The sequence below is a fragment of the Mixophyes fleayi genome, chromosome 2 (genome assembly GCF_038048845.1).
Source record: "Mixophyes fleayi isolate aMixFle1 chromosome 2, aMixFle1.hap1, whole genome shotgun sequence".
NCBI lineage: Eukaryota > Metazoa > Chordata > Amphibia > Anura > Limnodynastidae > Mixophyes > Mixophyes fleayi.
Genome location: NC_134403.1, coordinates 140,679,906 through 140,699,793, shown reverse-complemented (window position 1 = coordinate 140,699,793; position 19,888 = coordinate 140,679,906). Strand labels below are relative to the sequence as shown.

At 38.9% G+C, this 19,888-nt stretch overlaps 1 protein-coding gene across 8 annotated transcripts in view; it reads right to left on the bottom strand.

The window, feature by feature from the left end:
• The window catches only part of HERC2 (HECT and RLD domain containing E3 ubiquitin protein ligase 2), a 213,435-nt gene that overhangs the window by 178,504 nt on the left and 15,043 nt on the right, over positions 1-19,888 (bottom strand). For 5 of the 8 annotated variants that reach the window (XM_075200099.1, XM_075200106.1, XM_075200105.1 and 2 more), the window contains exons 3-12: positions 18,929-19,043; positions 16,243-16,380; positions 10,724-10,943; positions 9,460-9,596; positions 6,811-6,964; positions 4,159-4,269; positions 3,672-3,843; positions 2,976-3,149; positions 2,114-2,302; positions 1,643-1,794 (exon numbers count right to left, since the gene is read on the bottom strand). In XM_075200099.1, coding sequence (XP_075056200.1) covers positions 1,643-1,794; positions 2,114-2,302; positions 2,976-3,149; positions 3,672-3,843; positions 4,159-4,269; positions 6,811-6,964; positions 9,460-9,596; positions 10,724-10,943; positions 16,243-16,380; positions 18,929-19,043 — 1,562 coding nt within the window. The remainder of the gene's footprint in view (positions 1-1,642; positions 1,795-2,113; positions 2,303-2,975; positions 3,150-3,671; positions 3,844-4,158; positions 4,270-6,810; positions 6,965-9,459; positions 9,597-10,723; positions 10,944-16,242; positions 16,381-18,928; positions 19,044-19,888) is intronic. The other 3 variants (XM_075200103.1, XM_075200104.1, XM_075200101.1) reach the window with 2 other exon arrangements.

Below are 19,888 nucleotides of genomic sequence, written 5' to 3'. Positions count from 1 at the left end.
CACCACATCGCTGACGTTTGAATATACCCCTAAGGGGGAATTCAATTTGGTGCGGACATCACGGTAACGAAGTGCACATTTCTGAGGGCAATATGGTACCGCAATAACGCAGATTTTTCTTTGCTTCCTAATGGGGTTCCGCGTTTTACCTTCGTGGGCCCTTTCAGCACGTAGCCGCAATGCCCGCACCTAGTCAAATATGCCCCTTAGTGTCAAACAAAAAAGTGGAACATGTTGAAAAATTCAATAGATTGCAGTTAATGTTTGACAAGATATATATATATAAAAAAAAAAAAAAAGTAGGATGTATGCTTGAGCCAAAAATTTCTATGAAGTACGCAAAGTATCAGTAATGTAATGTAATCAATCAAACAAGTTTTAGGACTTTTAGGGCCCGATTTAAAATACTCCTCTACTCCTTAAAATCTACCTGTCAAACAAGGGAAGCTGACAATTTTGTAATAATATTTGCAACTGCCAGACTCCTTGCCCCATTCCATCCTACTATGTGCTGTTGTGCCGTCCCCCCGCCTCATGCATTTCAGAAGACACCCACCATGTGATCGTTCACCCCTTCTCTGGAGACTAGGTCCACACTATCCAGTCATCTCCCCCCCCCCCCCCCCCCCCCAATCTTCCACCTAGATGCCGTCCCCTCTCACCTTCTGTCCTTCTCCACTGACATTTTCCCCGCATCCTTTTAACCGCCTCTTGTTTCAACCATCCTCAAAAAAAAACCTTCTCCCAACCCTCCTATCTGCCAGCATATTCCTCTCCTTTCAACTCCAAACTACTCAAGTCCCCCACAAGCTTCCTTTTCTCGCACTCCTTCCTCGATCCACACCGAACTGCATCAGTACCTTCAACTTCACTTGGGCTGCCCCTACTAAAGTCACAAACAATCTTCCCTCTGGCAAGTCCAAAGGTCAAGTCTGCCTGCTCGTATCCCTGGACCTCCCCAACACCTTTGATGCAAGATCACCCTCTTCTCCTGCACTCCCATTGACCTACATTCAATATATACATTATACAATGCAAGTCCCAAATCTATTGCACCCGATTTCTAGTTCTTTACATTAATTAAATCCAACAGGCAAGTTCCTTGGTATCCAATGACTACTAATGCTTGAGGAGGATTTGCCTACAAATGCTGTGTGTGCAGGTAAGCCTCTACCCAAATAAAAAGCATAGCAAGGATCATATCTATCATCATCAATTTATATAGCGCCAGTAGATTCCGTAGCGCTTTACAATTGGGAACAAACCGTAATAAAACAATACTGGGTAATACATGCAAACAGAGAGGTAAGAGGGCCCTGCTCGCAAGCTTACAATCTATGGGACAATGGTTTGATACACAAGGGTAAGTGCTACATCATATTGAATATATGTCCAGCTAAAATGCAAAGGTTACAAAGTATTTGGTGTGCTGTATCCTTGGTCACACAACTATGTTGGTCAGAGGGTTGTAGCTATGTTTTGCAATATCATAGCTATGCATAGCAATTGAAAAGTTGGTCAGTTTAACATGTATTGTGGAATGAACATTCCCTGATTTTAATACAGAAAAATAGTTTGAACAGAATAATGTATTTGAAATAGAGGTAGATATCCATCTCTATCTTTATCTATATTCACTTACACTGTGTCTCCATGTCCAAGTCTGCCACCATCACCACAACCCCATGAAAACAGTTCACCACTGGCAGATAAGGCCAGATAATGTTGTCCATCAGAGTGAGCAGCAATCTTTGCAATGTTTCGAGAAGAAAGACCCTGTACAAGCTGTGGTCCCTGGTAAAGGAAAACAACAACAACACACACACACAAGGAGCAAGAAAATAATACAGACTATTAAGCAAATCGCACACATATTTGTTTTTTATTTTTTAAGTTAACATTTACATAGCCCTAATGCAAATTAAACAATACATTATATTTTAAAGTAGCTAAAGTTATATTTGTAATGCTAAGTTACATGTCTTACAGATTTAGTCTTTGCTTACAGTATTTTTTGTAAATACTGGCACTACAGATCCAGAAATTAACATTTGACTATATTGACTTGATAAATTCCCTTTTAGAAGCATACACAAGTCTAAAATAAACTTACCAGTGTATTGTTGTTGTAAGTTTGAGAATAAACTTTCCCATTTCGGGAGAGTATCAAAAAACACTTCTCAGCACAGGCTATCTGCGTAACACCAAGGTCAGCAAGAGCTTCACATTGCATTGGGCCACTCACATTAGCATAATATTTCCAACCTAACAAACCCCAGCTGATCACTTCCTGTAAAGAGCCCTAGGGAAGAAGGGAAGATTGCTTAATAAAAAAAAATGCTTACTGCGTATAAACCAATCAATGACACAAAGGAATTCAAAGTGAAAGATAGCCATGCACTTCGCATCAACCATCAAGTCTGAATTATGGGTGGAAATGTAGACACATTGGTTATTTGCCAGAACAGTAATCCATCTGGTAAAAAAATAGTAATGCTGGAGTCACACCTGTATTTTGGAAGCAATACTTTACATGTCAGTAAAGCACATCAGGGGGTAAATGTATGAATCTCCGGATTCTTCATCTCCGGCGTGTTCAGCCTCTTCAGCGCTTAAATTTAAAGCGGCGCTGCATTGTAAAGGGAACTTTCCCTTTACAATGCAGCGCCGCTTTAAATTTAAGCGCTGAAGAGGCTGAACACGCCGGAGATGAAGAATCCGGAGATTCATACATTTACCCCCAGATATCTTGTAAATTCCCTTGTAAAGCTATGGCTTAATTTTGATTGCCGGTAAGAGTACCATCCTAGTCTAACTCTTGCACAGAAGGTCTGGCCACCTCAACCCCCAGGCATGCTGAAATATCAGACTATATAAACTGCAACAAGTCTTGTACATAATGTGCTATTTATTAACCCCAGATTAATAAACATAGCTACCAGAAAAACATAAAACATCCTCAAAGGACAACATACCTTGTGCGAGGTTGGTGAGCTGCACTGTGGAGGCATACAAGGTGCAGCCAATCGGTCTAGATAAGCCATAACAACAACAGCGGTTTGCCTCAAATCAATAGCTAGCTCATTATCCTGAGGCAAGATCAGATACCTCAAAAAGTTTTCATTTGGGCTTAGTGAACAAGAGAGTATCTGGATCAGAAGAAGAAAAAAAAAAGAGAAAAGAAGATGTTTTCATTACACACAAAAACAAGTGAACTGAGCGGGGCTTATATTGGTAGTTTTAGGCTGGGTACACACCTATGCAATTATTGTGCAGATCACACAATAAACTCCCGTTTGATCTGATATTGCAAGTGTGTGTTGGCTCCCACTGTTACATTTTATCGTACCAAAACACATCACTTGACTGTTTTATAAATGTTCTAAAAATCACGATCAACAATGGAAACAATGTCGGGCAAATGTGGAAGTGTGCATCACTCACAACCAGCAACGTAGCGTGAACTACAGAGTCACAATCTTTTTGGCGGATGGCTAGGAGAGATACAGATCTCATATCGGACTGTAAAACGTGTACACATGAATTGGCATCTGCAACGGGACTTTCAGTCGTTGGTAAAATAAGTTACCGAAATCGCATCTGAAGTATGATTGCATAAGTGTGTACCAGCTCGTGACCAGAGAAATTATCTTCTTTTGGACACTGCTTACCTGAATCTCCTTCTCCAGGTTAAGAGCATCTTTATTGCACACAATACTCTGGAACCTATGTAATAAAGGGAGGAGAGGGGCACTTGTTCCCTGGGCTGACCTCTCATTATCAGTTTCCCTTGTTCCATTGTCCCAAAGCTGAAGAAGCAGCATAACAGCAGACAACATTTGGCTAAATAAAATATAAAAAATTATAAAAACCACTTTCAATTTACTGAAGACAGGGTTAGAAAAACATAACTCAAAATCAAAAGCAGACATAACACTGGTCTAAAGAGTAAAGTTGTCACATACTGGTTTTATGAGAACTAGTCATGTGACTACTGGGGGATATAAAAGAGAAAAAAAAACAAAAAACACACTACAAAAAAAGCCAAAACAAAAACACAATAGTATATTTATATGCAGATAAATTAATGAGTCAGTCATATTATTTTGTAGATCATGAAAAACAAAAACATTTTTAAGAAGCTTTAGACATACTGACCTTAGGGTACCTCTCTGCACAGCAAGCTCTAGTAAAATGGCAAGTGCTAAGTGCTGGTCTTGTAGTGGAATGTTTCCTGCCCCCCGGGGACTCTGAGCACCATGGACATCACTGAAATACAAACACTAATTTACATATCAGCGGATGAAAGAGCACCCTCACAATTTATGTTGGTTTTATCAGGAATTCGCTGGCTACATCGATTAGGGGACTTAGCAAATATAATACAGCAAGCAAGCAAAGTTATACAAACACTTTAAATTTATGAGGTTCATCTCGCTACCCAAAATCCTCATCTGAATCAGTGGTACATTTTCCCTCTATGCACCCCTCAGATACTGCGCTACAATAAATGTTGAAAGCATAGGAGGTAAACTTTAAAGTAAAAGCTTCTTCACAGAGAAAACTGTGCTGGAGACATTAGGAAGAGGACAATTTCTGTACTTCCAATTACAGCAAATTACTCCTCTAGTTTCTTGTGGACACAGGCACTGTTACATTAATAGAGTGGGCCCTGACCCTAGCAGGTTAAACACCAACTGGTTAAACTTCCTCCACAGGACATACCAACCCCCAAAAATCAACATAATCATAACTACAAAAATCATACAAATATCATCAAAGAGCAACTGTAGCCCCAGGAAAGGAAATGGTGAAAAGTGTTGAGTGTTCATGACAGGCAGATGCATATGGTGCATCAACTAGAAAGACGTTCATTCATATTACTTGACTGGCTTATCCAGATTTACCAAGAATACACCAAGGTATAGCCTCATGGTCAAATTTAACATTCGTACTGTTGTATCACGACAACATATTATGACAAAGGCAAACTGCCATACAATCCACTGCAGCCATAAACTGAAGGGAGACAATATAAAACTAGGCAATGGACCTCCGTAGCTTCCCATTTCTTTAGCCAATTTATAAATTCCTTCCTGCAACTTTTACCAAACACTACATTTTCTTTCAGCGTTTTTTAAACCATGTATTTTTCATCATAGAGCAATATGAAAGGGATTAACCAAACACTCACTATCCAAGCCCAAAGAACAAACTAAAAATATTAGGAGCTAGATAAGACTGCAGGAATCGCTTGCAGAGGATAAAATAACTTTGCTTTACATCTTGGAGGTCTAGGTACTAAGTCAAATATGGAGGAATTTCCTCTGACTTCCCCATTTGCTTCCCCTGTCACTTTGCAAAGTTTTCCACAGTGCAAGTGGATGGAGGAGATGTGATAGTCAAGCCATGGATCAGAGTGCACCTCTCTCATCCTCCGTGCACCAAGACACATCTGCCATCTGTAATGTAGTAGAGCTGCATTGTATATATAACTAAATATTACCTGGCCCACTGTGCTCTAAATCAGAGCACAGCATAGAGCCTTAGGGGTATATTTACTAAACTGCAGGTATGAAAAAGTGGAGATGTTGCGTTGTGTAACACATTGGGAACTGAAGTGTAACACAGCAGAAGAGAAAAAAATTCTCTCAACATTAAAGGCTATGCAACCAAAAGTGCCAGAACTGCAGTCTTGCGTGTTCCAGCACAAATTAAGCCCTTAAAGTAACAAACTTTCGATCTGTCTTTGTTACATTGTCTTAAAGTGTAAGAAACACAGATAACTATGGGAAATCCAGGAGAGTAAAATGATGAAATAGTTTAAACTAAAAAAAAAAAAAAAGTTAAAGTGAAATATAATAAAAATAAAATAAACAATTGTATCGTAATTTGAGTAAACATATCAAGTCTTTTGTATAGTGAGTACAGTATTTGGTATTTTTCTTATACCTAAAACATCAACTACTATTCTGTACTGAACACTTCCAGTGATGGACATTAAAAAACTAACAAACATACTGTTAACGAGCCGCCGCGGCTCGCTCTCCTTTGGGCCCGGCGTCCCGGCCATCTCCTTGACGACCGGGACGGCACTTCTTTTCCGGTCCGGACACCGTGCTGTAAAACGCTGCGTCCCGGCGGGGAGGTTAGATGGGTGCGTGCGTGTTAATTAATTATTTACTATCAGCCTCCTGTGGCTGATTAAGTTAGGCTGGGCTGCTTGGCTTCCACTGGCTGCTCTAGGTATTTAAGGCAGGGAGGACTGGACCTCCCAGCCGGTTATAGCATTTCCAGTCCTGTGGTGCTGCTGACCTGCTATTGGATTCCTGTCTGCCTGGTCTTCCATTGTGACCTTTGCCTGTTTCCCTGACCTTTTGGCCTTTTCTACTCTGAGCCCAAGACCTGGGGGCATCTGAGTACATGTGAGCATATATAGCTCTATGGGAAAGCTGGCTGCTAAAGGTGAAGACCTCTACTTTAATCTGTTCTAAAATATCATCTTGGTGGTTGTGAGCACTTACACATACATCAATGTAACAGTTCAAAATAATGCATCAGGGAGAGGGTTATGCTGTAAGATACAGGAAAAGGTCATGGAAAGTAGCCTATTGAAATGCATAAATTAATGACTGTACTTAAAATATATTAATAAAATATCAATCAACATTTTTGCAAAATCCAGTGATACATGCATTTAAAAAAGCATTATGTAACAAGCATTGACACATCTACCGGCATTCCCACAAGCATTAAAGTACAGTAAAGATATATATAAAAAAAAAAAAAAAAAAGTTACTGCAAACTCACCCTGTAACAGACCTTAAAAATTTGGTGGCTCTCTCTACAACTTCAAGCCAGACAGATGAAACAGTTCCCTCATCAAATAGTGTGGCCTCAGGGAGGGCTCGCAGGGCATCAAGGGATTCTTGTAACAGCTCACTACAAAGATCTGCATCTTCACCTGGATAAAAACAAAAACATTAAAATGGGTGACTTGGAAAATAACAGCACAGATAAGTACATTTATTGCAAACAGATGCACATAATAAATATAAGAGGTATTCTACAAAACATATACCCCCAGCTATAAGGAATATCGCACCGAATAGTGAAAAGACAGTTTACTGAACATTACTAGTCCACTTTATGTTCTATGGCAGTGGTTCCAAAACTTTTGCAGTTCGCGGCACCCTTAGAGTCTCCAAATTTTTTCAAGGCGCCCCTCCAAATAATTACTGAGCAGTCCTGTTTTAGAAGTAGTTGGGTCAAAAAATTGTAATAAGTATTTAGGTCACGTCAGAAATACTTATTTAGTTGTATGCAAAAATTCCCCTCTGCATCCAGGCACGCTGTCCCCCTCCTCTCCGTCACGCTGTCCCCCCTCCTCTCCGTCACGCTGTCCCTCTCCTCTCCGTCACGCTGTCCCCCTCCTCTCCGTCACGCTGTCCCCCTCCTCTCCGTCACGCTGTCCCCCTCCTCTCCGTCACGCTGTCCCCCCCCTCTCCTCTACGTCACGCTGTCCCTCTCCTCTCCGTCACTCTGTCCCCCTCCTCTCCTCTCCGTCACTCTGTCCCCCTCCTCTCCTCTCCGTCACTCTGTCCCCCTCCTCTCCGTCACTCTGTCCCCCTCCTCTCCGTCACTCTGTCCCCCTCCTCTCCGTCACTCTGTCCCCCTCCTCTCCGTCACTCTGTCCCCCTCCTCTCCGTCACTCTGTCCCCCTCCTCTCCGTCACTCTGTCCCCCTCCTCTTCCATGATCCCTCTCACCCTGCCCCGCGCCAGGCGCCAGCCATATAAAAAATAAAGAACACAGAAACTTACCAATCCGTCGGGCGCCGGGACCCAGCAGCCTCCTCTCTCCCGCAGCAGCTGTCACTGACGTCTATATTCAGTGACAGCTGCGGGAGAGAGGAGGCTGCTGGGTCCCGGCGCACGACGGATTGGTAAGTTTCTGTGTTCTTTCTTTTTTATATGTCTGGCCCGCGGCACCCCAGTGACAGCACCGCGGCACCCCTGGGAGCCGCGGCGCACAGTTTGGGAACCGCCGTTCTATGGGGAAAAAGTAAAAAAAAACAATGCTGAAACCCCCAGCAAACAGATCTTGTTTTCTACAAACATTCAGAAAATACAAACATTCAGAAAATACAAACATTCAGAAAATACAAACATGTTATTGAATGCTATGGATTACAACAGAACACTGGATATCTCATCTAATGTAGATTTGCACACTCTTTATAGACTGGCTGTTTAACGATCGTTTGGGAAACATGTTCTTTTGGTAAGCTATGAGGGAGAATTTCGTTCTCGCCTTGGCATAACTTAAGTCAGGTTCACCTGTGAATGCAATCAGGTGACTTTATCAGTCATATAGCGTCAATGATATAGTCTGACTCCTATGCTTGCTATACAGCTTTAAAATCTGGCTTGCACTATGACAAAGTGCCAACGTAGCGGTTCATAGTAGTAATATTCCTATATGAGGCAATCAAAGGATGGTGACACATGGAACGCAAACATTCAAATAATGTACAACACCTAAAACAAACAGTTTTATGTATTGTATGGCTAGTCAATATTAAAATAATGTCCAGAAGATGCTTGGAATATAAAAATATATATAATTTATCAGTGACAAAACTCCTAGACCCACTACTATAACCCAATGTCTCGCAGTGTCCCCCAATGGAGTCAGAGAAATGGATTTATATATTTTAGATGAATCTTAATGATTCACATAATGTGGTTTTACAAAGTACAATATTTTAATCCATGCATGTGTCATGCCAGGGCTAAAATGCACACTTACTTGACATTACAACAGTGCAGGACCATAAATATAAGGAGTGATACAATTAAATTTGCCTCACACTACATATCTGCGCCAAATAATGGGGGAGCTATTCAATTTGGGGACCCATGATGCTCATTGTGCTTGGACCTCACACCTCGCTATCCCGGCATTGATGCGTATAAATGACATGCAAGGCAACTCGCCCAGATTTGAATTTGCTCCCATAGAGTAGAAGAGGAGAGAAGTGGACATGTATCTGGATGATAGGAAAACATGGAGGCAGATATGGCCCAGATGGAGCACAAACATATTTGTAGACTGATAAAAGGGCTTCCTGAAGACATATAGGATAAGAACATATTAAAATGAATGCAGGGACATAAAGCGCTCCCATACAAGGCAAATTAACGTATTGCAATTTCTCAACAGCATCCTCTCTGATTATGCTTGTCTAGAACATAAGACTATTAACAGCTACAGTGGTATGACTTAACCAAAACAAAAATAATTATACATTCTCAGTTTTATTGCAAAACAAACTACACGCACTAAAAAGGGATAAAAACCATAATAAAATATTTCTGAAACCAAATCTAAATTATACATATTGTAATACATTTTCTGCATAAAAATAAGGGATTAGTATTGAGCCAGTTTGCCTTACCAGACCTCCATGCTCTACGCAGGAATGCAAAAGCAAAGGATAACGCAGCTCTGGAGCCCACTCTAGCAAGTCCTTCCACCCCCTGGCCAATCTGACGGGAGCTGTGTACATGAAAGGTATGCTCAAAAATCTCCTCACTGCAAGGGATGAAGTCATTGATTTCAGAAACAAAAACAGAATGACAAGCAACAAAAGAGGGGAGCAAAATGTACAGAAAAGGTTTACATTCATTGAAGCCCAGTGGCGGATCCAGGGGGGGGGGGGGGGGGCGATCGGCGCAATCGCTCCCCCTAGCAGGGAGAGAGTCCTGCCCAACTGCTCTGATTGACACAATCAGAGCAGCCGGGCAGGACTCTCTCCCTAACTCTTTCTGCTGAACGGATCTGCACATAGTGTGCAGCCGTCAGCAGCCTTAGGTGTCAAAAAGGGGGCGTGGCTAAATCCCCCCCCCCCCTAAATCGCCCCCGGTACAATTAACTTCTGGATCCGCCCCTGTTGAAGCCAGACAAAAATTTCAGCAAGCAGTTTGATCAATAAGCAGATGAATCATACATTGTTAAAAATTCCATAGGCCAGCATAAAAAAATAAATAAATAGGGTAACTAGGTATAAAGCAAACTCCCACACAGACTCAGTTTGGACATTTTTGCACCTAGCAATGTGATTACAACATTAGCAAATATATAAAAGTAGAAAAGTTGCTTCTGTATGTTGAATCTTTACACATTTCTATTTACAAGGCCCTTCATTACCTCAGAACACTAAACTTTCTCCTACTATAAGTGCAACAACACGCACCCAGACTTCCTTTACCCTGTCATCTTTGCAACAGGTGCTTCTGACACCTGTCATCAATGGGATGGCTTTTGCACTATTTATACAGGGAAGTGCATTTACATGCACACATAAACCAGTGGAATCCAAACTTTAAAATGTACAAATGTGACACTGATATCTCATGGATTAATGTAGGAGACTTCAGCAAGCAATAATTTAAAAGTAAAAACGTAAGCAGTGATTAAGCAAGGTGGTCCAAAACTGGAGTTGGTTACATTTTTACTTTGACAGCAGGCGATGTAAAGCATCTGCGTACACCCATGTGTGAGAAGAGTCACACCGGCCAGGAATGCCTCCAAATTTTTTGGTTCCTAGATGACACCCAAATGCAACTATCCTACTACAACCTTTAATGAAGGATTTAGCATTAACTAGCATCTTAGTTACTAGAGTCTCGCTCTCTCTCCCATTTTGTTTTATTAATTACCTTTTCTTTTCAGCAGCTGGAGGGGAGGCAGTGTTACTTTTCCACTTCACTTTGACATTTTCGTGAAAAACAGTTCTGTTCAGTGCAATAAAATATCGCTCCAGTATGACCAGTCTTTGCTTTAGCCTCACGGCGGATAGTGTGGTGGTGGCAGTCTGCGTTGCAAGTGCTTGTTGTTCCTTTACAAGCACAGAGAGGCACTCCTTAAGTTCATTCACATCTACCATAAAGAGAAAAAAAATAATAGCCTCTATAATCATGTACAATACTGCAAATAAAAAAGTGAACAATAAATATATATATTGAAAGCTGCCCCTCACCTTTTTAATACACATGCGCACATCTATACCCCCCCTCCCCCCACACATTACCCTAACACACACCTCCGCAAATTTGGTACAATGTTTGCAAATGACTATTCCTACCGACTAAATTTTCATAATTTCTTCGGCTTCTTTTATTTGGTTTATTTACGGTTTTTATGTGGCAGTTACCATTTATAACGAACTTTGCCATCCCAAATTAGACCAGTGTGTGTGTGTGTGTGTGTGTGTAATGTGTAAAATATATATATATATATATATATATATATATATATATATATATATATATATATATATAATGTAAGTGTAGTAGCATACAGTCGTATATACCTCCATTTCGACGCAAACAGCTTGGGATGACACTAACACATTCACAACTTGAAGTATAAAGCAGCCCGGATCAACTGATGTTTGATTTGCATTTAAAAATGTATTTCATGTGTAACTAATTCTTGCATTAGCAAAAGGTCATTGGAGGACATTACATTTACTAAACTGCATTTACTTACATTAAACACACTGAATAAGAGCAGGTCAATGATCCCAAGTGTAAAATAGCAATTGGGAATGCAGTCATTTAAATTATTTCCATTTCAAACCAGTCTTCATATGTTATGCAAACATTAAAATACAATACAATGCATGAAATTGAGAACTGACAATATGAAGCCTAAGGGTCAAAATGAACAGTGCTTTTTATCTTCATGCATAATACAGTTTAACTTTAATACAAACTAAACTCAAAGAGGACAGTAGACTCTTAGCCAGAAAACTCAGCCTTAAATCGTTCAAAATGAAGTCAATCTTACAACTGCTCTATATTTGCATGAGAACTCCTCAATTTTTCAAATAAATGTAATTTACTGTAATAAATGTTTACAAATAGTATTTTAATTTGTTTTCTCCAAATATTTTCTATTCCAGAAAAGGGAGTGTGTCGGGTTGGAGAACAACAGTTCCATCAGTAGTCTTTTACTTAAGACTGATCTTGCCACAATAGGAGGGGCTTACAAATGCTGTCACCACTGGACTCCTTTACCGGCATCCAGTACCGGGTTTCTTCTGGGTAACCGACCCTGCGAGTGTAACCCATTACTGGTGTAACTGGGCTGGTACTCCTGACCTCTTACTATGGATCAGGGTTGCTGTGGTTGGATCCCCCCAGGCCCATCACACTGGCCAGAGCTGCTAGGTAAAGGCAGAACGGTAATGCTGGGTCCAAACCTCAAGAACAGCCGGGAACGGAGTAGGTTTTGGGTCTAATCTGTAGGTCACAGGGATAGAGAAGTTTCCAAGCAGGTCTTTAAAGCAAGTGATGTTTATTTGCAATCACACTGATTGAAGGTATCAGTGCTCAGGTCAGATGGAATCAGAAGAACAATTTTCAATACAAGACCGTGCCTTTTATACAGATTTGAACACAGCCTCACAGGGTAAGCCAGCCATCCTGAGGTCTGAGACATTTTTAGAATCAGGATGCAATTTGTTTATCCAAACATGGATTTACATGCAATGCAAAGCTAACAATATTTACTCTTATCTTTGATATTGTAAAACTTTGCTGTGACTTCCTGCATCTCGTTTTTAGATACAGAAAATCTAACAGCAGTCTAATTAAACCATCCTGCGGCTTCAGGTGCTAGACTCTCACACATCAAAAGGACTAATTAACATGAAATTAACATGGGTCCTTTCTTCAGACAGTCGCAAAATACACATTCCCAAGAAAGGTACAAAACCCCAAACAAGTCATTTCCCCATATCACGATACACAAAAGACTTCCTCCAGAAAGGCTTATTGTATCAGATATATACCTCAGAAATCATGCATTTCCTCTAGCAAAGATAAAACAAACAAATTTCTTCCCCTGGTGTCAGAAATAAAAGATCTTTTAACAACATACCCACAATATCAAAAATAAGTACATGTGCAATTATATAAATAAGCGCCCTGCGCTACCTACTTTAAATAAATTTATATCATAAATTATTTAGAAGTGATCCAGTCACAGGTGGATCATAGTAGAGTCAGCAAAATTAGATATCAAATCAACCAGCATAAGCATAACTACTGGTACAGCCACAATACACATAGCATTCAGTGAGTTGCTGGAAACCAGCATGCTTGCAATAGGGGCAGGTACTGGGAATCATTTCCAATACTGATAAAACCATTTAGTATTTCAAGCAATTCTTTACACTACATTTAAGCATTTTACCCTGGACACATATTTATCACTAATTTTTTAATTTGATAGAAGTTGCATAACAGCATAAGGATCAGTTACTCCTATATCTGCAGTATTTTCCCTTGTACATCATCATTATTTATTATTATTAAACAGTGTTGATAGTTCAAAGCTATTGTTGCAGAACTGTTATCCCAGGATAAGACAGCAAGCACTAAACAATTAAAACATTACTAGAAAACAGGAGACTACACCTCAAGTGCAATTGCGTAATTGAATGTAAGGATATAGTCCAAACCCCACTGACATAATTGCCCACATGTAGCAATTTGATGTTACTATATAACTATATTAATTATTGCTAAACAAAAAAGGGCCCATATTTGAAGAGGGCTTGTCCGCAAAAAGCAGCAGCAAATGTTGTCAGAAGCAAAATGAGACAAGACATGAGAGCAACTCCTTGCAATGTGATGGAACATGTGTCGTCAAGGTTAAAATTTACGAACTGTTGTGAGGGGTTTTCACAATGCTCTTAATTCCCTATTCCACTGCAGTCAGCCTAGCATGTGATTTGAGGGACTGCAGAGGGACTTGACATGCCACAAATTAACAGGTCGCCTAGATGTGAAAAAGAGGAAATAAGACACTCCATGTCATGTGCGGCAATATAAGCAAGTGGAAGATAAACTAACTTACTTAAGACTGGCAAATTTGTAATAAAGAATTTTAACAGATTATTTTCGACATTAATTATTTAATGTCAGGGCTCTCTGCGGGACTCCTCTCTCATTATGGGTTAAAAAATGTAGTGTTAAATAATTATTTCTATTATTTTTTTTTCCCTGTTCTCAATAAACTTTGTATATTTTGTGTATTTATGTTTTTGTGCATTTACCTTACAAAAATTTACACTCAGGAGCCCTCTTTATATACAGGATACTTTCGTATAGCAATGAATATACTTATATTGTAATATCAAACTACTATATGTGGATATTTTTCTGTGTGAGCATTTTTCTTGTGGGCATTTATGTCACTGGGGTTTTATCAGTGAGCAATTTTTCGGTGGATTTTTTTCATGTTAAGCTTTTTTCATAGAACCCTGTGGCGGGCAGAAGAATAGAATACCCACTCTGTATAATATGGATTTGTAGTGTGGTGTATGTAGTTGTGTATGGTAGAAACATCTTTGAAGGCATATAAACAGAGTGCACATAATGTATGAAAAATGCCTGCACTCTTGTCCTAGTCTTCAACACAATAGGAATGTGGTGACAGACCTATAAAGTACAGAATACAGGTGAATTCAACGTGTCATATAGAACATATCAGCCAATATTCAAAGAAATAAAAATAGTTATGTCCGATATATATTTATTTCGTTAGCAGAAATTGAAATCTGCATGGCTGGGCATAATAAGGTCATCAAACTAACATTAGAAAACAAAAAAACTAAGATATGGCAACGCCAGCTAACCATCAGAGTCAGAAAGAGTCAGAAAGCCTGCATCCCAGTACAAGCATCCACACAGGTATGGGGATGGGACATACTGGTTTCTAAAGACCCCATACGCACTTCCATTTGCACCTACAGTTTGGAGTGCCAGTAGCATCTTTTCAACGCTGAATGCCACAATTACGATCTCTGAAGTCAATACAAGAAGGTCAATGAAGTGTCCTCCACTGAACCAGCTAAAATACAGGTTTAAGTTCTGTTAACCACAAAGTGTCAAATGTGATTAATGTCAGTGGGTAAACAGCATAAATTAAATTATTTTTGTCCTAGGTGATCAGGTTTCACATCTCAAACTGTAACACATTATTTGGGACTAGCTCTACTTTAAATTTCTTCACAGATATCCAACTGCCTGAACACTACCCACACCTGATCAGTGGGTAACTGCAGAGAAGAAGAGAAAACATCATTGTGTTCAATTTACAAGTGATCATTAACAGCCTGCTTGCAGTGCGTGCGCACTTCTAAACTCTTGACTGTGTCCCAATAATCAATTAACAAGGCAGTTCTGGGAAATCACAGATTACTGCAAGATTTCTCTTCTATGAGAATATCATCTTTCCAATACTCATCGTCTCAGTTGAAGGAGGTGTTAATCCCTGTTTAGCAGAATTTATGCTAAACTTAGTTTCATGCTAAAGGTCATATTGGGACGCTGCAGAATTACTAAATAGATTAATGTGTTTAGTTGTCTTTCATCCTACAGAAAATTCACTTTCTGCCACCAGTGAGTTGTGAGTGGATGTTGTGACACTACAAGCATCAGCATGTCCTGGAACAGTTCCACAGTAGTATCCTTGCTCTGCTACTATCTTTTTTTGTTTTCAACGGGACTGGGGCAGTATCTACTCAGCCAATCACAAGTACTTTCTGCTCCCATTAAAATACACTGCTTATTGAAATTAAAAAGGGGAAAAATTATTTTGCCCAACGTAAAATCTCCTAAAATCACTTCATTCGAAAATAAATCAATGTTTAATAGATTGGAGAGTTTGGGGAATGAATTATAGATTTATGGTGATTTTGCAGTGAATTAGAAACGTACAAAAAATAAAATAATAATAATAATAATAAAGTGTGCCCTATTAATGTAAAAAGGCTGCATAGTATTTGATTTGGAATGTAATAGGTTACATGAAAAAAAGGCAAGCATGATATTTTGCGATTTTAACTTCTAAAAAGATAATGTCTCCCAAAATTGAAAAAGCAGTTTTAATACAACCCTGTCACACAAGATTACATAACAATGAGCTACGCTACTTGCATAAGCTCTATTTACTGTATTAGGTGATTCCCCCACACAATCTCAGCTTCATACATCGGCGAGTTTCAACTCTCCCAAGAAAATCGCTGGAGTTGCAAAATCGCACTTTGATACATTTACCCCCAGGTCAGCAGAATTATTGAAATTATCCTTTGTCACTAATACCTTGCGAAATTTCTATACGGAAAACAAATATTCAACAAATAAGGTTGCTTCTTAGGAGTTACCTGGTTGTCTGCCCCAGACCCAGCTGTCCATAATGGTTTTGGCCTTGTAGTTTGGTATTGGCATCTCATCTTCCTCTTTCTTCTCCTTGTCATTCTGATCCTCCTTCTTTGAGCTGCTCTGGGTGTCATTTCCTTCATCTAGAAGAGGAGATCATTATAAGGCATATCCAATAACACATGTATTTATCAGAAAATTGTTGTGTGTATATTGTATTTTGACAAAGTGAATGATCAGCCGTTTTGGATTGAAGCAACATATGTACGGACTCCCATATTAGCATTTCCTCCTATGAACTCTTCCCTTCTCCTCTAGCCAACACGTCTTTCTGTTGTCTACAACATGCTGTTGTCTCAACCCTAAAGGATTATTTAATAGATTTTACATGCACGCAAAATATTTGCAAAGAAAATTAGACAAAAAAAAAAATAGTATATGGGACCCAATTTTTTTTTTAATAGTTTAAGATTCTAAAATATACATGGAGTCATTTTGAACCGACTGACCAGTTTAAAAAAAAAATCTTTAATACTTTCTGTGAAGTTATTTTCATCCAGGAATAAGCAGTGCTTTCATTCCCATTCTTTTGAGTTTTGTCTCAAACAAAAGGAAAATAAAAATGGAGTAGAGGTAAAGGAATCAGGACAAAGAGTTGCAGATAAAGTTCAGCTCTTTTCTTTCAACGTCAAGAGAGAACTCGATCACAGGACTGTTCAGTTTGATCCCTAAGCAGAAATACCTCCTACTTTAGATATTAATATCCAGCTTAAGAAAATTATAAAATACTTTATACGTTCCTAAAGGACATACCGTTTCCCATTTGGTTACCCTGCTCTGACATATGCAGCTAAGGTATCCAGTTACCCAACTGTTTATGGAACCCTTTTAGTTTCTAAAGGATTTTTTGTTTTTTGCAAGATCTTTCGAGTCTGATTTGTTTGCTTTTGTTTTGTTTTTTCATTTACCATCCAATTTCACCATCCATACAATCCAATTTTAGTATTGGATTGGTCCTTTTAGAATAACATTTTATATATTTTAGCGAATTTCATGTTTCTGTTATGCGATTCTGCCATAGACGGACTCATTTTTATATCCTATATTTAGTGTAACTGACATTTTTTCCCCCACTTTTACTACTTATTTGCATTCGTACTATATTCAGTTTTCGTTTTCAGCTTTTGCATGTTTTGAAACCGTGGTTTACCTCAATTAGACATCTGCGACTAATTATAATGCACTTTTCTTGAATGTTACTATTTTTAACACTTAGTAGAATTAGTGCCTGATTCACAATTTTTTGCTTTGTGTTTTTCTTTTTTAACCCCGGTACAGCTAATAAATCATCCTTAATGACAAAGTGTCTTGCATGGATTTAACTAGCAATGAAATTACTGCACAGCTCCCTGAGCAGTTTATGCATTAGATTCCCTTAGGCTTAGGTATACATTCCACACATAGGGGGGAATTCAATTGACCGCGAGTTTTGTTTTTTTTTTTGTTTTTTTTTAACACCGCGTGAATTCATTTTAACGCTTTTTTTTATTATTTTCGAGCAGGTTAACTTTACCCACAATTCAATTTCATTTTTAACGCACCATTTTTTTTTTTATTTTTTTTTTCATCAAATGGTCCTATCGCGCGCTCCAGTAGAAGGTCTATTGAAAGTATAAGGTGGGTGAGTGCCCGCCACATTAAAGGCTATTCAACTGTTTTATTAACGCAGGGCGCGTTAAACAGGACAATATGCTGTTTTATCTCGCACCTCTTTGGGGTGTACTAAAAATAAAAAACCTAAGGAAAGTATTTGAAATCATGTAATCATGAAAAAAAAAAAAAAAAATGATAAATGGTATGCTTATCAGTAATGCACAACATGAAAAAGTTGATTTTATTTGAAAAAAAATTATGAAAAAAAATAAAAAAAATCACTAACTATATTTATGTATGTTTTTTGTACCAATATGTATGTACTAATGTGTTTTGACATGGTATAGATGATTCTATAGTAAAAAATAGTGAAATAAAAAAATATGCTAAAAGAAAGTACTGTATGTAGATATTATCAAATAGAAAGGTTGTGTAATGCAATCTGATGTATGCAAATGTATTTTAATCCTTTTTTTTTTTATTTTATTTTTTTAAATACATGACCGCATTAAACCCTCCCCTTCACTCCCCTAAATATTCGCAAGCACCAATGATTAACGTGCAGTGGCAGCGTTACCTCTTTTTCAATTGAATTGCACAAGGAGTTTTAATTTTTTTTATATATTTTTTTTTTTTAACGCTGCAGGGAAAAACAAAACAATCTTGCGATCAATTGAATTCCCCCCAGCATTTGCTACTAAAGTAGGAACCAGTCCATGCTGCCGGAATCCAGTAAGCACAACATAATAACATTCTACACTACATCCACCCGGAACAAACCCTCACTCAGCTGGCAGGGAAGAAAAGCCACTAAAGGGAAAGTGCAGTCACACTGTATACTTTCCAGGGGGTACATTTTTCTTTCTACTCTACTCTCTGAGTTAGCCTATTTGTTATGCATATATTATAGAACTAAGAAAAGTCTGGCCAGATAAACATTTGTAAATTGTTTTACATATGCAAAATGTATGCTTCTGTATATACAGTGGTAACAATAAAAATGTTTATTTAATTTATTTAAAAGGATAACAGCCTCACCTTTTCTTGATGGAAGGTCTCCACTCTGGGTGCCTTCAGTTCCTATGTAAACAATCTCCCCATCTTTCACCATTTCATTCCAAAGACTGCAGAAACCATCTCTTGTGAACGCGAGCTGGAAATGAAGAAAATAGCCAACTGGTTTTCATTTATATGTTTCAGGAACCTGTAGAGGACTATAAAACCATGCTTAATTACATCTACTCATTATAAAAGAATGACATATGGCACAGTAGCTAGCATTGCTACTTCACAGTACTGGGGCAGTGGGATCTATTCTAACTAGGGCACTATCTGTGTAAAGTATGTATGGTCTCCCAGTATTTGCGAGAGTCTCTCCCAGAGGCTCCAATTTCTCTCCTATAGCTCAAAAACATACCAGTGCGTTAATGTTATAGAGTGCGTGGTAGAGGATTTAGTCTAGAAGCTCCACTGGGACAGGTACGGATGTGAAGGTTTATTCACAGTGTTGCATAGTACGTTGATGTTATATAAATAAAGGTCAACAATAATATGTCCCACACAAACTGGTAACTGACAAAATAAAAAAAAGCTGCAATGTGTGAACCAGATATTTGGCCCAATCACCGAAATAACAGATGTGTCTAATCCACATCCCCATTAGATTGTCACACAGAGCAAATATTGTTGCTTAGTACTCAGGTTGATCCACCAGTTCTACACATGCGAGAGCACCTTTGGGTTAACGTGTTTTCAAATTATTTCACATAAAGGTGTGCGACATCACGATCTTCCTACACCAGTGAGACAGGAGCTTCATATAGCCACCTTGATGTTAGGGGGAGGAGGTCTGCTCCCTTCAGTATATATGTCCTCCTGCTTAACATTATTATCACCCCCCCCCCCCCCACCCCCATTGTTCTGCCCCTCCCCTTTAGATGGTAAGTAGAATGCAGAGTAGAATAGGAAGGAATTGGCGCAAGCTGAGTGTGTACACAG